Here is a 17,567-nt window from a genome sequence, read left to right on the forward strand (position 1 = left end):
CAATCAGTACAAACCTCCACCCCCGCGTTTATAATCCCTAGCTACCACTCCTAACGACGTACTGTCAACTGTTGCTATGACAGGGTTTCCATACCGACAGGCAAAGTGAAAAACATTCAGACATAAGAAGATCATCAGCTCAAACTCCCAAAAGCCTTCATTGCCTCCTAGGATTTCTGTGTCCGTGTCTCTGAAACTAGACGCCGGCCTGTAGCATCGGTGGTTGATTCAGCTCATTGAACTTAATAACTAGTGACACTTGATGGCTCAAACAGACAGTTAGTGGCTCTATATCTATATATGAATCCTCCATATATGAATCATCCATTGAATAACAGAACATATCTGTCTGTCTCTTTCTGTCTCTCCCTCTTCCTCTCCCCTAGTCTGCCTCCATTAACAAGGTGCTGGGTTGTCTTCAGATATCTCTATCTTTGGCTCAGTAGTCAGAACCTCTGTGTACTAACTCCATCCTCTTTCCCACATATTTCTCTCTTCTCCATCTCTCTGTTTTCATCCTTCTCTATTTATCTTCTCCTCCTATCCATAACACCCTCTCCTTTCTTCCCTCTCTCTCCTCTATTTCTCCCCCTCTCCTCTCTCCTATTTCTCCCCTCCTCCCTCTCCTCTCTTACTTCTCTCTCCTCCCCTATTTATACCCTCTTCAATCTCTCTCTTCTGCCATTTCTCCTCTCTTCCCACTTTCTCTCCTATTTCTCCCATCCCCTCTCCTTTATTCTCTCTCTCCTCCTCTATTCCTCCCTTCCCACTTTCTCTCCTATTTCTCCCATCCCCTCTCCTTTATTCTCTCTCTCCTCCTCTATTCCTCCCTTCCCTCTCTCTCGTCCCCTATTTATCCCCTCTCCTCTCTTCCCTCTCTCTCCTCCCCTATTTATCCTCTCTTCTCTCTCTGCTACTCTATTTCTCTCCTCTCTCCTCCTCTATTTCTCCCCTCTCCTCTCTTCCCTCTTTCTCCACCCCTATTTCTCCCCTCCCCTCTCTTCCCTCTCTCTCCTCCCCTATTTATCCTCTCTTCTCTCTCTGCTCCTCTATTTCTCTCCTCTCTCCTCCTCTATTTCTCCCCTCTCCTCTCCTCCCCTATTTCTCCCCTCCCCTCTCTTCCCTCTCTCTCCTCCCCTCTCCTCTCTTCCCTCTCTCTCCTCCCCTCTTCATCCCTTCTTCCCTCTCTCGCCTCTATTTTGCCACTCTCCTTTCTCCTCCCCTCCTCCCCTCCTCCCCTTTCCAGGCTCTATCAGGAGACAGCAGTGTGAATCCGTCTCTGGGTCGGCTGGTGCTGCAGTGTTTGTGCCCCGCCCTGCGGAGCCTGCTCTCCGACGGCCTCAAGCCCCACCAGAGTGATTTGATCTCGGGCAGGAGGCCAAACTCAGCCTGGGGATTGGTCCAGGCCTCCACCAGGCCAGGTAGGAACTCTGGAGCGCAGTACAGAGGTGGGTTACAAGAGAGCATAGACCGCATAGGAGGGCTGTGGTTGTTATACCCCCTGCCTTTCCATCTATTTATATCTCTCTCTCTCTATATCCATCTCTCTCTGTTTCTCTTTCTCAGACATTATGGAAGTACATAGCCAATCTCTCAATATCTCTCTTCCTCTTTCCCTCTCCAATGTGTATCTCTCTCACCCTCCCAGACATCATGTGGGTTCATAGTACTTTCAGTCTCTCTCCTCTCTCGCTCTAGTCTGGCACTCATTCTTCTGCAGTGTTGAGTCCTCCTTCTCTATATCTCTCTCTGATTATCACTCTCTCCCCTCCTGTATTCCCTCTTATTCTCTCCTTCCCACTACTCTTGTGATCAGGGTTATTCCATTGACTCAGTACCTGTTCATTTCAATTTCAGTCAATTCAGGTCAAAAGTAACATAACATGTTGATTAGATATAGATTTGTTTCTCTGTGCCAAAGCTTAACCAAAGCCTTTCTTTCTCTCATCTCTGCTCCCCTTCTCCCTCCAGGGCCCAGCACTCAGTCCCTGTACAGCCTCCAGGCTAGAATAGGAGAGCTGCCCCAGCTCCGGCAGAACAAACACAGGTTCAACGCCTTCCTCCTCGGCCTCCTGAAGTAAGAATCAAATCAAATCAAATGTATTTATATAGCCCTTCGTACATCAGCTGATATCTCAAAGTGCTGTACAGAAACCCATCCTAAAACCCCAAACAGCAAGCAATGCAGGTGTAGAAGCACGGTGGCTAGGAAAAACTCCCTAGAAAGGCCAAAACCTAGGAAGACACCTAGAGAGGAACCAGGCTATGTGGGGTGGCCAGTCCTCTTCTGGCTGTGCCGGGTGGAGATTATAACAGAACATGGCCAAGATGTTCAAATGTTCATAAATGACCAGCATGGTCCAATAATAATGAGGCAGAACAGTTGAAACTGGAGCAGCAGCACGGCCAGGTGGACTGGGGACAGCAAGGAGTCATCATGTCAGGTAGTCCTGAGGCATGGTCCTAGGGCTCAGGTCCTCCGAGAGAGAGAGAAAGAAAGAGAGAATTAGAGAGAGCACACTTAAATTCACACAGGACACTGAATAGGACAGGAGAAGTACTCCAGATTTAACAAACTGACCCTAGCCCCCCGACACATAAACTACTGCAGCATAAATACTGGAGGCTGAGACAGGAGGGGTCAGGAGACACAGGAGACACCCCCGGACAGGGCCAAACAGGAAGGATATAACCCCACCTACTTTGCCTAAGCACAGCCCCCACATCACTAGTGGGATATCTTCAACCATCAACTTACCATCCTGAGACAAGGCTGAGTATAGCCCACAAAGATCTCTGCCACGGCACAACCCAAGGGGGGGCGCCAACCCAGACAGGATGATCACATCAGTGACTCAACCCACTCAGGTGACGCACCCCTCCCAGGGACGGTATGAGAGAGCACCAGTAAGCCAGTGACTCAGCCCCTGTAATAGGGTTAGAGGCAGAGAATCCCAGTGGAAAGAGGGGAACCGGCCAGGCAGAGACAGCAAGGGTGGTTCGTTGCTCCAGAGCCTTTCCGTTCACCTTCCCACTCCTGGGCCAGACTACACTCAATCATATGACCCACTGAAGAGATGAGTCTTCAGTAAAGACTTAAAGGTCGAGACCGAGTTTGCGTCTCTGACATGGGTAGGCAGACCGTTCCATAAAAATGGAGCTCTATAGGAGAAAGCCCTGCCTCCAGCTGTTTGCTTAGAAATTCTAGGGACAATTAGGAGGCCTGCGTCTTGTGACCGTAGCGTACGTGTAGGTATGTACGGCAGGACCAAATCAGAGAGATAGGTAAGAGCAAGCCCATGTAATGCTTTGTAGGTTAGCAGTAAAACCTTGAAATCAGCCCTTGCTTTGACAGGAAGCCAGTGTAGGGAGGCTAGCACTGGAGTAATATGATCAATTGTTTTGGTTCTAGTCAGGATTCTAGCAGCTGTATTTAGCACTAACTGAAGTTTATTTAGTGCTTTATCCGGGTAGCCGGAAAGTAGAGCATTGCAGTAGTCTAACCTAGAAGTGACAAAAGCATGGATTAATTTTTCTGCATCATTTTTGGACAGAAAGTTTCTGATTTTTGCAATGTTACGTAGATGGAAAAAAGCTGTCCTTGAAATGGTCTTGATATGTTCTTCAAAAGAGAGATCAGGGTCCAGAGTAACGCCGAGGTCCTTCACAGTTTTATTTGAGACGACTGTACAACCATTAAGATTAATTGTCAGATTCAACAGAAGATCTCTTTGGTTCTTGGGACCTAGAACAAGCATCTCTGTTTTGTCCAAGTTTAAAAGTAGAACGTTTGCAGCCATCCACTTCCTTATGTCTGAAACACATGCTTCTAGCGAGGGTAATTTTGAGGCTTCACCATGTTTCATTGAAATGTACAGCTGTGTGTCATACGCATAGCAGTGAAAGTTAACATTATGCTTTCGAATAACATCCCCAAGAGGTAAAATATATAGTGAAAACAATAGTGATCCTAAAACGGAACCTTGAGGAACACCGAAATGTACAGTTGATTTGTCAGAGGACAAACCATTCACAGTTACAAACTGATATCTTTCCGACAGATAAGATATAAACCAGGCCAGAACTTGTCCGTGACCAATTTGGGTTTCCAATCTCTCCAAAAGAATGTGGTGATCGATGGTATCAAAAGCAGCACTAAGGTCTAGGAGCACGAGGACAGATGCAGAGCCTCGGTCTGATGCCATTAAAAGGTCATTTACCACCTTCACAAGTGCCGTCTCAGTGCTATGATGGGGTCTAAAACCAGACTGAAGCATTTCGTATACATTGTTTGTCTTCAGGAAGGCAGTGAGTTGCTGCGCAACAGCCTTTTCTAACATTTTTGAGAGGAATGGAAGATTTGATATAGGCCGATAGTTTTTTATATTTTCTGGGTCAAGGTTTGGCTTTTTCAAGAGAGGCTTTATTACTGCCACTTTTAGTGAGTTTGGTACACATCCGGTGGATAGAGAGACGTTTATTATGTTCAACATAGGAGGGCCAAGCACAGGAAGCAGCTCTTTCAGTAGTTGGAATAGGGTCCAGTATGCAGCTTAAAGGTTTAGAGGCCATGATTATTTTCATCATTGTGTCAAGAGATATAGTACTAAAACACTTGAGCGTCTCTCTTGATCCTAGGTCCTGGCAGAGTTGTGCAGACTCAGGACAACTGAGCTTTGAAGGAATACGCAGATTTAAAGAGGAGTCTGAGTTTGCTTTCTAATAATCATGATCTTTAAGACCTGGCTCTTCTCTCCTAGGGTTTTTCTGTTTGACTTTTTAAATTCCAATTCTCACCTGCTTCTTGTTTCTCTCGTTCAGCATCAAGCTTATGGATTTCTGGTTGTCTCATCTCCAGTCATGCAGTGGTAAGTCTCTGAAGACTAAAGTTCATGTCCGCAATCTATCTGTTTGAATATTAATATGTTACAACATTATTTCTCACTCCTCCCTTCACCCCCTCTCTCCCCCCCTCCGTCTCTCTCTCTCTCCTTCGCCCCCCTCTCTCCCCCCCTCCGTCTCTCTCTCTCTCCTTCGCCCCCCCCCCTCTCTCCCCCTCCGTCTCTTTCTCTCTCTCTCTCCTTCGCCCCCCTGTCTCCCCCTCCATCTCTTTCTCTCCTTCTCCCCCCTCTCCCCCCCTCCGTCTCTTTCTCTCTCTCTCTCCCTTCGCCCCCTATCTCCCCCTCCGTCTCTTTCTCTCTCTCTCCTTCGCCCCCCTGTCTCCCCCTCCATCTCTTTCTCTCACTCTCTCCTTCTCCCCCTCTCCCCCCCTCCGTCTCTCTCTCTCTCTCTCCTTCTCCCCCTGTCTCCCCCTCCATCTCTTTCTCTCACTCTCTCCTTCTCCCCCTCTCTCCCCCTCCGTCTCTTTCTCTCTCTCTCCTTCGCCCCCCTGTCTCCCCCTCCGTCTCTTTCTCTCTCTCTCTCCTTCGCCCCCTCTCTCCCCCTCCGTCTCTTTCTCTCTCCTTCGCCCCCTCTCTTCCCCCTCCGTCTCTCTCTCTCCTTCGCCCCCCTCTCTCCCCCTCCGTCTCTTTCTCTCTCTCTCTCCTTCGCCCCCCTGTCTCCCCCTCCATCTCTTTCTCTCTCTCTCCTTCGCCCCCCTCTCTCCCCCTCCGTCTCTTTCTCTCTCTCTCCTTCTCCCCCTCTCCCCCTCTGTCTCTTTCTCTCTCTCTCTCTCCCTTCTCCCCCTCTCTCCCCCTCCGTCTCTTTCTCTCTCTCTCTCTCCTTCGCCCCCCCTCTCTCCCCCTCCGTCTCTTTCTCTCTCTCTCTCTCCTTCGCCCCCCCCTCTCTCCCCCTCCGTCTCTTTCTCTCTCTCTCTCTCCCTTCGCCCCCCCTCTCTCCCCCTCCGTCTCTTTTTCTCTCTCTCTCCTTCTCCCCCCTCTCCCCCTCTGTCTCTTTCTCTCTCTCTCTCTCCCTTCGCCCCCCCTCTCTCCCCCTCCGTCTCTTTCTCTCTCTCTCTCTCCTTCGCCCCCTCTCTCCCCCTCCGTCTCTTTCTCTCTCTCTCTCTCTCTCCTTCGCCCCCTCTCCCCCCTCCGTCTCTTTCTCTCTCTCTCTCTCTCCTTCGCCCCCCCTCTCCCCCTCCGTCTCTTTCTCTCTCTCTCTCCTTCTACCCCCTCTCCCCCCCTCCGTCTCTTTCTCTCTCCTTCGCCCCCCCCCCTCTCTCCCCCTCTGTCTCTTTCTCTCTCTCTCTCCTTCGCCTCCCTCTCTCTCTGTCAGATGTGTTGGTGACGTTCTACCAGCCCTCCTCCTTCATGCGTTTGTCATTGACTTCCTGCCAGCCTCTGTTTGAGGAGCTCCTCCTCCTGCTGCAGCCCCTCAGTCTCCTGACCCTTAACCTCGACCTGCTCTTCCAGCATCACCACCTGGATCCAGCCAATCACAGCCCAGAGATCCCCAGCCCACCCAATCAAGACCTGGGATTCAGGCTCTCGCCCCGGGGGTCCGCTTCCCAAAGCAGGGGCAGCAGCTATCTCGAGAGCCTATCAGAGCTAGACTTTGGGAGAGCAGAACCCGAGGCGACCAATCATAATGTGAGCTCGTCGTCCCTGGCCAACTCAGGGGTGGGAGGGTTGGTGGAGTCACTGAAGCCAGCGAGTCTCAGTGTGGGGCCTGCAAAGGTCTCTGGGGGTCTTGCGGAGACAAGTCCTCAGCTGATGTGGGTCCAGGAGAAAGAAATTAGGGAGCTAGCACCTCCTAATGTTGAGGAGGCCAGTCTCTCCCAACAGGCAGGACAGGTGAGCACAATTCAACATGTGTGTGTGTCTTTGTTTGAATGTATGGGTGAGTGTCTGTACCACACAGCACTTTTCTGAGCTGTTATTCTCTCCCTAGGTGATCCAGCAGGGATGGGGGGCTGTGATACGCTGGGGGGGCAAGCTGGGCCAGAACCTGGCTGAACTCAGCCTGTCTGCAGTACAGAACCAGGAGGGGACATCCAGAGACCCCCAGAGCCCCAGACCAGTACCCAGGCCAGGAGTGACCCTCCTCAGGTCGATGGAGCATTGGCGGTCCCCTGGGGTTTGGGACGGCTGTTTGGAGCCTCCAATAACCCCACGATACCCACACTTCCAACCAGGTGCGCTGGTGTGTGTGCGTTTGTGTGATAGTTTTCTGATACTAGACAGTTGAAGTATCACTGATGTATCTCTCTCCTTCCCCAGACGTCCGTCTCAGTGGTTGTCTCCAGGGGTGTCTGTTCTGACCCGGATGGTGAGCAGCAGTTCCAGCGCTAACCAGAGGAGGGCGCTGGAGCCCCAGCAGGTAGAAGAGGTGTTAGAGAGAGAGATGGAGGAGACATGGGACAACCCAAGACCCCTCAGGTATTGGAAATATTTGGAATTATATATAGATTACATGTTTAGTTTGTTCAGTTCAGACATCTGTTCAGTTGTCATGACTGTCTATGACAGTTTTACGTCGTTCTTATTCTTTTTACAGTAGTATCACTTATTCTTCTCTCTTTCTCAGGTCAGTCAGAACACTATGCGACCACTCTGGCACAGGGGCGGAGCTAAGCTTCCAGAAAGGGGAGGAGTTAGTGGTTTTAGGGGGTGTCGATCACGACTGGATTCGCTGTCGTCAGGGAGACCGAGAGGGGCTCGTACCCATTGGCTACGCCTCACTGATCCTGTGATTTCAGACACCTGATCAGAGTTTTGATTGTTTGAATATATCTGGGGGAGGGAAAATGAAGTCATAAAGCTATAATGTATTTAGGCAACCATAGAGAGGCTGTGGTGAAGTCCCAATGCTCTCTGAGAAATAGTTCACCCCCGAATCTAAGTTCAAATCACATGTTTATATCTCTAAAGTGGTCCAAAGTCGTATGTCAGGGTTCCCCAACTGGCGGCCATTGATTTTATAAGGGTTTGGGTTACTTGTTGGACATAAAATACTACCATCAGTAAATGTTGAAAATCTGTTCCAAGGTATTCCCACATAGAGAGAGATGTGATTGTTTACAAATCTAAGCAAGGTTTGAAATGATTATATTTTAGCCAAATGTTATATCTGTTTGGGCTTCTTGCAGTCAATTTGCAGTCTACAAATTATTTGTGATTATGTTCCAGCCCCCTGACCATCCATGGCTGAATCTAGTTGATGATCACTGGTCTAAGTAATTTAGTTCAGTCCCTACTCCGCACCATCTGTGGTGTAGATCCCACTATATGCACTGGTAGAAATCTGCAAAACTCAATCCCTAAAGAACTGTACCATCTAATGCCATCTAATTAAGGGGATTTAAGGAAGATTTCATTTAGCTCACCAGATGGTGTGGAATATGGACGCAGCACGACTTCAGACCACTTTTGAAGTGTGAAAACTTCAGACAAACACTTATCTTGGTGTGGACTATCCCTTTAAATGTCCTCCATTCATCATCTCTCTTTGGTGACCACTGATCTGAGAAGGACTGGATAAAGCTTTGTAGAATTCTATTCATAGGTTGCACCTCCGTCACATCATACAGGGTGGCAGGGTAGCCTAGTGGTTAGAGCGTTGGACTAGTAACCGAAAGGTTGCAAGTTCAAATCCCCGAGCTGGCAAGGTACAAATCTGTCATTCTGGCCCTGAACAGGCAGTTAACCCACTGTTCCTAGGCTGTCATTAAAAATAAGAATTTGTTCTTAACTGACTTGCCTAGTAAAATAAAATAAAAATACCAAGCCGCCATCGGCTTAAAGTGGTGATAAGCCCCGTCGTTCTGAGTCTAACTACTGTTTAGTATAAATTAATAGCAAAATTCTGCAAAAATAGCTAGCAAAGCAAACGTAAGCTTGTTACAATCAGGTGGCCTCCCCTCAATTTAAGCTAGTTAGCTAATGTTATACTGCATCTAAAGTCTATCTGGTGACATCAAAAGATTTTACTAATAATTATTTGCCTGTTTTTGAATGTCATTGTATTTCCAGGCCATTGTAATGCACTTTGCATGAAATCTTCATCAGCGCTTAATGATGATGATGATTTGAGTAGAATGCTCAGTCGAACGAACGTTAAAAACAATATTGTGACGAAACATGCAACCAATGCATTCAGCTTATCCAAACACTTTCAGATCAGCAGTCACTATGGGAAGATTTCTAGCCTGGTAGCCAGGTCGGTTTCTGCTCTAGACCCAGACCTTGCCGCCAGGCTAACCGGTGAAGGGAGCCATGGTAGAGTATTGGAGCGTAGCCCCTGCTACGTAACGTAGTACCATAGTGAAATGTAGCTGTTTTCTGTGTTCTATTTGACCTTCCACCCCTATTGATCTCTCACCTCTTTCGCTTGGTCTCTGTGTGTTTGACATGTTCCCACTACAATTAATAGTCGGTTTAAAAAGGATAACTATTTGACTGTATAAATATACATACATAATATATAGGTATATGAATATAGATTAATTTAACCGATAGATAGATAACCAAGAGAAAACAGATAGTCAAACGTTACTATTGATAAGGTTGATCATGAATCAAATTGATAAGTGATCTGGCCTTTTATCCCCAACTCACCAGTCACTACTCTATAGTCATTATACACACGGACAGCTCCAGTGTTTTTGTCAATTATTGGAATCCAGTGGCTTCATCTTAGTGTGTGTTGTATGCATTGTCTTGACATCATATCCTTCATATCGTCATCATAACCTGATGGTCTCATACCTTTACACTGTATTTATTGTATAATGAATGCTTTGAGTGAATGCAGTGGGGTTGGGCTCAATATGGCAGTCAATTCCGGAAGGAAACTGAATGCTTTGAGTGAATGCAGTGGGGTTGGGCTCAATATGGCAATCAATTCAGTAAGGAAACTGAAATTCCAATTGGATGATTGAAATAGGGGCCTGTATTTTTAATGACTTCTAAATGAATTGAAAAGGAGAAGCTATTTATGTTTTTTAATTAGCTGATTTTAAATTCAAATCACCTGCTGAATCGGCAGCCTTCAATTCGAATTGAGCCCAACCCTTGAATGCAGAAGAATATCTATCTATATGACACATATCTATCTAAAGGACATTCTAGTATCCAACAGTATATAAATATAACTGGCATAGCAATGCTGTAACTTCAATCAGTCCACACCTCTTAAACCTCACTAACACATACTACTCAGTGCTTATGAAAATATCAATGCTTTGAGACGGACAGACAGCTAGACAGACAGCTAGACAGACAGCTAGACAGACAGATAGATAAACAGACAGATAAACAGACAAATAAACAGATAGATAAACAGACAGATAAACAGACAAATAAACAGATAGATAAACAGACAGATAAACAGACAGATAAACAGATAGATAAACAGACAGATAAACAGACAAATAAACAGATAGATAAACAGACAGATAAACAGACAGATAAACAGATAGATAAACAGACAGATAAACAGACAGATAAACAGACAAATAAACAGATAGATAAACAGACAGATAAACAGACAAATAAACAGATAGATAAACAGACAGATAAACAGACAGATAAACAGACAGATAAACAGACAAATAAACAGACAGATAAACAGACAGATAAACAGACAAATAAACAGACAGATAGACAGACAGATAAACAGACAGATAAACAGACAGATAAACAGACAAATAAACAGATAGATAAACAGACAGATAAACAGACAGATAGACAGACAGATAAACAGACAGATAGACAGACAGATAAACAGACAGATAGACAGACAGATAAACAGACAGATAAACAGATAGATAAACATTCTGAGGGACTTGAGTCCTGTCTCTTTCTACTCATCCCAGGGATGATCAACTCTAGTCTGGTTACTTTTCCTTTACCTCACAGATCAATTGGTATATTTGATTCCCCAGATGTTTAACTTGACTGGTTACCTGGGCCTTACTAAGTCTGACTACAAGACAATACTAAAGGCTACTGAGACCAGTAGACAATGTGTGTTTCCAGGGCCATAGTTGTATGTTCCTGACCGAGACTGTCCAAGCTTTCAGATGAAGCAGTAAGCTGCTCCCTGATGTACTGTATGTGTATGAAGACACCACGACTGTCAAGCCTATGTGTTTGAGGAAGAGGCTGCCCTTCCCCCAACCGTACCTCAGCTCTCATATGCACCTTCCTCCTTTCCCTACCTGTCATGCTAACCCGTGTAAGGTCATCATTTTTAATACCGTAGTAACGATAGTGGTAGTAGAATAACGTTCAAGTAATCATGTTTATTACTATGTTTCTCTTCTGATTTGGTTGGTAGTTATTCTGTAGGCTTGGTAATGATGATGCATATGATGTACTTCTCAAAGGCTTCTGGTTTAAAGGAACTGATTGTTTGCTGTTTTTGTTGTTGTTTTGACACTTGCGGGTGACATGACGCTTCTTGAAGAGTTCAGGTTACTTGAGGAATGAAGAATAAAACATATTACCCATAAATTTAAATTCAATGGGAATATCGCTCTTTTGATTGGTCAGAATATAATATAAAAGGCATAAAAAGGTATAATATAAAAGGTTACCATGCCAACAAGCCTCTGTGGTGTAGCACATGGTTAGTGTCCCTATGACAACAATAGATTGGAAACATTGTAACTTTGCACTTGCATTATACAGGCTACTTTACCAAATCTTCCAGCAAGTGCAATGGTATGGCACCTGCTAGTATGTCAACAACCTAACTAGCTAATCCAAATCGCTGCGTGTCTCAAGACAATGTGTAGCTATAATAGATAGTTGTTTACCAAACAGGGGAGCCACTGTGTGTCATGGCCAGTCACACTACACCCCTGGTCTTCTAAAGGCTTTAGCTGGGTCACGGCAGCAAAACAAGCTAGACAACTACTTTCTTCGGCCAGTAAATTGACATGAGTCGTTTTAGAGCTATCTGTAATGTATTTTAATTACAGCTTGTAGTAAATTAGGCTGTATGAGGGAGGAGCTAGTTAGTGTCAGCAAGGCCCACCTTTCAATGTGCCATGCCTAGATACAGGTGAAGGGTAAACCTAACTTCAGGAAATACACATGGTCTGTGACGGTAACAATCTCACTATGTTGACAAGGATTTTCTCGTTATTTTTTGTTGTTGATTCGGGTATATTTTCCATTGTGTGAGACGATCCATGATAAATGCATTGATTTGAAAAGCTGTACATTTATTGGATGTGGTGTTTATTGACCCTGGAGTCCCTGAAAGGTGTATATATATACACCTCTGTTGTATTTGTCCCCTCACGTCTATCTATCTATCTGGGGTTTTGTGTGTGTGTGCAGCACAGGAGGTTGGTGGCACCTTAATTGGGGAGGACGGGCTTGTGGTAATGGCTGAAGCGGAATATGTGGAATGGTATCAGATACATTAAACACCTGGTTGCCAGGTATTTGATGCCATTCCATTTGCCATTATTATGAGCCGTCCTCCCCTCAGCAGCCTCCACTGGTGTGTGTGTGTTCGTGCTTGCGTGCGAACGAACAAGCATGTGTGTGTAGCAGTGGGTTCTGTATCTCTCTGGTATGATGTAGCCTGCCCTGTGCCTCACTGTTCCATAGTGTACTGTGTCCCTGTAGCGTCAGTCAGTGTCTGACTCCCGCATGTGCTTGTTTGTAAATACCCAATAAATAATCAACATAAACCAAACCTCAAAGTCTCTCACGTGTCTCATTCCTTCTCTATTCCCCTCAAACTCATCTCTGGACCTCAAAGCCAGTTCCACTGTGTTTTGTCATTGTTCCCTTCTATGAGGGACTGATTTAGACCTCGGACACCAGGTGGGTACAATTCATTATCAGGTAGAAGAGAAAAGCAACAGGCTCCGGACCTCGTAGGGTCAGAGTTGAATAACTCTGCTCTATTCCATCGACCTATAGCGAATGCTTGCCTCGAAACTATGTGGTACCTCGATATTAAAGCCATTCCAATCAAAGAGCTTAGTGTATGTTTTCATCTGACCGAGCCACTTCTGTCAGAGCAGTGAAGGGGAGTGCATGAGGGAAGATCGAGGGAAGGACTTACTCTCTGAAATGAGAAACTATCCGTTTGAATACATTAAATGATTTCCTTATTAAAGTACCCACAGACCTGAGAGGGAGGGATTGGCTCGGCAGCTTTAGCTCACACATGCAGTGGAGGCTGGTGGGAGGAGCTATAGGCGGATAGGTTCATTGTAATGGCTGGAATGGAATTGATGGAAAGGAGTGGTTGCCATATGTTTGTTTAGTACCGTCTCATAAATTCCATTCCAGCCATTAAAATACGCCCATCCTCCTATAGGTCCTCCCACCAGCCTCCATCTACACATAGCCCATATAATCACATACAGATCAGTGATTTGCTGAAGGAGGAGAGAAGGGCCTCAAGCTCATTTCTGCCTGTCTGTCCTCTTGAGGTCACGTCCTCAGATGAGGGTCGTGATGGAGGAAAACGTTGTATCACCTGGCCATTGGAGTCATTCAGCTTTACACCAACAGATGGCGCTGTATATCACATTTCCATGCTGGTTATTTAGCAGTCGCTCCATTCCGTGTAATGAATATCCCACCAGTTATGTAGCGTCTCCATAAGGCTGGAGGAGCAGCGATATTCACGGGCCTGTGATAGTATGAAGGGTTAAGTGGTTGAGAATATAACAAGTCCACAATGCTTTGTAAACAAAAATGCCATTTTATTGTTATTGATAATAAGGTCAATGTTTGAAATGACATTCTGTCAGATGAACTCTGTGGTATTTTCTCCAAAGACAGGTTATAAGCAGCAATTTCAAATTGTACAACAAAGGGCTGGATTCTCACCGCATCGCAGAAGTATCATGGGAGATCTGCGTTATAGCTCCATGTAAAGGCAATTACATTTACATTTAAGTCATTTAGCAGACGCTCTTATCCAGAGCGACTTACAAATTGGGCAATGTTCCCGCGTTCGGGGAGACTGCATTCAAGATAAACACTGCATGTTGGCTTAATCGGAAATGACCTCTACACTTTAATGTGATCTTCCGCGATACGGATTGAATCCAGCCCAAAGTTACATTTCATGCAAACTACATAAATAACCCTTCACTATATTGATGAATGCTATAATATTTTTAATCACCCATTGGCAATAGTGAGTGAAGCAAATACACAGGTCAACTATAAAACATTCAACTTAGTGTTCAAAGTCAAACTAGAAACTGCACCAAAGAGAACTGTACAAATGAACGGTTACAAATCTCAGATTCAATTCATTTTCCTGATTGTCTGACCAAATAAAAAAGAACATTCCATCGGTCAGAAAAAGTATACAGGTGAAGAAAAGTCATATACAATCAGCAATATTTAACATAGTTATGTTTAACACTATGTAGCAAAATGAAGGCCTTTGACTTAACTTTAACGCTTAGTTATTATCTATCAATTATGAAACTGATTCATTACATTACTTAGGTCAATGTTACTGCATTATCATTGGTACAATATAACGATCTTGAAATGATCATATTCACTAAGGCAATAAAAACTACTTGGTTTGATACATAGAAGGGTCTCTAGCTGGTACTGGTAGTGATATTAAAGTTATTGTACTGAAATCCTTACAGGACGTATTGCTTTTGGAGATTGAACTCACTTAGGCGTCAGTTTATTTACAACATGGCACTTTTACATTAAAGATTCAATACGTAGAGCTGAAGAGAACATTAAAAAGGCCCGATTCAATACGTAGAGCTGAAGAGAACATTAAAGGCAATGTTCCCGCGTTAGCGGAGACTGAATTCACATAAAAACTGCATGTCGGCTCAATTGGAAATGACCTTTACACTTGAATCACGCTACAGCGCCGTACTTCAGCAACAGTGATTGAATCAAACCATAGGGGCTGTGTATTGCGGAAGTATCACAGAAGATCTGCATAAAAATGTAGAGGTAGACCTCCCAAGTGGTGCAGCGGTCTATGGCACTGCATTGCAGTGTTACTACAGCCTGGGGTTCGATCCCAGGCTGCGTCACAACCGGCTGTGATGGGAGTCCCATAGGGCGGTGCACAATTGGCCCAGGGTTGTCCGGGTTTAGTGGAAGGTTTGGCCCAGGGTTGTCCGGGTTTAGTGGAAGGTTTGGCCCAGGGTTGTCCGGGTTTAGTGGAAGGTTTGGCCCAGGGTTGTCCGGGTTTAGTGGAAGGTTTGGCCCAGGGTTGTCCGGGTTTAGTGGAAGGTTTGGCCCAGGGTTGTCCGGGTTTAGTGGAAGGTTTGGCCCGGGGGGGCCCCAAAAAAATGAGGTAAAATTGTAAAAAATGTTATTGTCATGGTAATTTCAGATTGAGCTGACATGCAGCGTTTACCGTGAATGTATTCTGCAAGAACACGGGAACATTTCCTTTACATTTAAATCGAGCTACAACACGGATCTTCCACAATACGAATTTAATCCAGCCTTAAGACTCTATGGTCTCCATCCATCCCTTCCGCCCTCTCTGACTATTAAATCAGACTGTCACTGGTCTGCTGACCATCTGTCAATCATTCTCAATGGTACAGTAAACAACTACACCCTCATTCCTCTCAGAAACAAAGCCCAAAATCATCTTTATAACAAATCATTTCAGGGAAGCGTTTTCCCCCCAACACTAGTGCAAAGTTAGCTGAACTGAGCTACTTGGAAGAAGAGAGACTAAGCTGAGATTCCCCCTCCTTCCTTCCTTGTCCTCTCTCACCAATCATGTCTGCCGCAGCTTCAGGAGTATGTTGTTCAGTCGCTCCTTCCGGACCTCCCTCCAGCCCTCCTCTTCCTCCTCCACCTGTTTTTTCTCCTCTTGTCTGTTCTCAGTGAGCTGTGGTGGGGGTAAATGCGACATCAGGAGTTAGTTATAAGAATTAGTGACACAGACAAAGAACTCCAAATGAATACTTCAAGACAGCCCTCATGGGAGACACTAATGAGTGAATATCTTTACAGTTACAGTACAGAGGAGAGCACTCAGAGGAGAGCACTCAGAGGAGAGCACTCAGAGGAGAGCACTCACCTGGGGCGTGGTTCTGAGGGGGTTATGGGGGCACTGGGGATCACGAAGGGGCTCACTAGTCCACACAACATTCTTCTTCACCGCCATTTGTCGACCTAGAGAGAGAGGAAAGAGAGAGGAAAGAACCTTAGTGCCCATGGATGGTATTTTGTGTGTGTATATATATGTATATACAGTCTCCAGTAAATAATATATAAGAATATATATATATATATTCTTTGCTGGAGACTGTTTGATGGAAATACATTTTGGTTGATAGTTTATGGGGAAAGCTGAACCGAGCTGGATGTTCTTGGACGGCAGAAAAGAGATGACAGAAATGGGAAAGCACTTATTTCTGTGGTTGGAAAACTGCTGTGTGTGTAATGCTGAACATGATGTGGCTCAATAAATACTGTAAAACAGAGAGCTAAACTGAGCACTGAGATGAACACACACACATCTATGTCCATGAACACACACACACACCTACAAAAACTTAAACTAACACACACACTTGCTTCATGGACCTGACATGATGTGGCTGTTGATGTCCCCAGTAGCTACATAGCTGGAAACTCCTCCTCCATCTTTCTCTCGTTCCCCCTCTCTCCCCCTCCTCAGGCGTATCTGTCTGTCTCTGACCCTCTCCCAGTTCCTCAAAAGGAACACGCGGTGCTTCAGGACGAACACCCTGACAATCAAACAAATACATAAATAAGATCATTATTTTGAGAAATGCACACAAACTACTAGTCTGCACGTCCATGTGTATTGACATGGCGGGTTGTCTTCTGTCTTTACCTGTCACTGGTGGTCATAGGCGCCATGTCCAGGTAGGGAAACAGCTTCCTACTGGGACTGGAACACTCCTCCTGGGGAGAGGGAGGGAGGGACACCCCTGTCTGGTGACTGGACAGGCTCTTCTCTTTTGGTTGGTCTGGGAGGACAACAAAGACAGACAGAGAGAAATGAGGTATGGACCCCTCCACACAGACTGAACACTTTCAACGTGTCACTGCAACAGTGGGATGTCCCCCCCCCCCCCAACCAAGTAGGGTGGTAAGTCATGTTGAAGTCAAGTATTGATGTACACACTACAGTATAAACGTTGTGTACGGTATGCACCGTAAGCACATGCAGGAGCCATCTCTGACTTTAGGGTACTCTGTGACTTTAGGGTACTCTGTGACTTTAGGGTACTCTGTGACTTTAGGGTACTCACAGAATGAGATCTCTCTGGTCTGAGGAACATCTGGCTCTTTGTGGAGCTGGAACACACAGAGACATGGTCATTCAAGTGAGTGAGTTTATTCTCTGTGTGTGTGTGTGTGTGTGTGTGTGTGTGTGTGTGTGTGTGTGTGTGTGTGTGTGTGTGTGTGTTACACACCTGGTTGTGCCTGAAGAGCCACATGACGTCAAAGGGCAACTGAAAGTCAATCCGTCTCATTCTTAAGTACTTCCCTGTGAGAGAAATGGGGTGTTAAAAACCTGACAGACACAAACACACTTCGTTCTGTTAGGTGACCTAAACTGGGATATGCTTAACACCCCGGCAGTCCTACAATCTAAACTAGATCTTCTCAATCTCACACAAATTATCAAAGAACCCATCAGGTACAACCCTAAATCCCAAAACATGG

At 45.5% G+C, this 17,567-nt stretch overlaps 2 protein-coding genes across 2 annotated transcripts in view; one reads left to right on the forward strand and one right to left on the reverse strand.

Moving 5' to 3' along the window:
• LOC135522998 (mucin-17-like) overlaps nt 1-12,591 on the forward strand; it is a 30,171-nt gene extending 17,580 nt beyond the window's left edge. The window contains exons 5-12 of the mRNA XM_064949730.1: nt 387-404; nt 1,247-1,421; nt 1,972-2,077; nt 4,822-4,868; nt 6,214-6,731; nt 6,829-7,072; nt 7,184-7,316; nt 7,465-12,591. Coding sequence (XP_064805802.1) covers nt 387-404; nt 1,247-1,421; nt 1,972-2,077; nt 4,822-4,868; nt 6,214-6,731; nt 6,829-7,072; nt 7,184-7,316; nt 7,465-7,630 — 1,407 coding nt within the window. The 3' untranslated portion in view covers nt 7,631-12,591. The remainder of the gene's footprint in view (nt 1-386; nt 405-1,246; nt 1,422-1,971; nt 2,078-4,821; nt 4,869-6,213; nt 6,732-6,828; nt 7,073-7,183; nt 7,317-7,464) is intronic.
• A 1,002-nt stretch (nt 12,592-13,593) lies between these two features.
• LOC135522999 (histone-lysine N-methyltransferase ASH1L-like) overlaps nt 13,594-17,567 on the reverse strand; it is a 32,965-nt gene continuing 28,991 nt past the window's right edge. Inside the window, exons 7-12 of the mRNA XM_064949732.1 lie at nt 17,315-17,388; nt 17,150-17,195; nt 16,729-16,864; nt 16,455-16,618; nt 15,946-16,040; nt 13,594-15,753 (exon numbers count right to left, since the gene is read on the reverse strand). Of these exons, the coding sequence (XP_064805804.1) occupies nt 15,640-15,753; nt 15,946-16,040; nt 16,455-16,618; nt 16,729-16,864; nt 17,150-17,195; nt 17,315-17,388 (629 nt within the window). The 3' untranslated portion in view covers nt 13,594-15,639. The remainder of the gene's footprint in view (nt 15,754-15,945; nt 16,041-16,454; nt 16,619-16,728; nt 16,865-17,149; nt 17,196-17,314; nt 17,389-17,567) is intronic.

This window comes from Oncorhynchus masou, chromosome 30, assembly GCF_036934945.1.
Source record: "Oncorhynchus masou masou isolate Uvic2021 chromosome 30, UVic_Omas_1.1, whole genome shotgun sequence".
Lineage (NCBI taxonomy): Eukaryota > Metazoa > Chordata > Actinopteri > Salmoniformes > Salmonidae > Oncorhynchus > Oncorhynchus masou.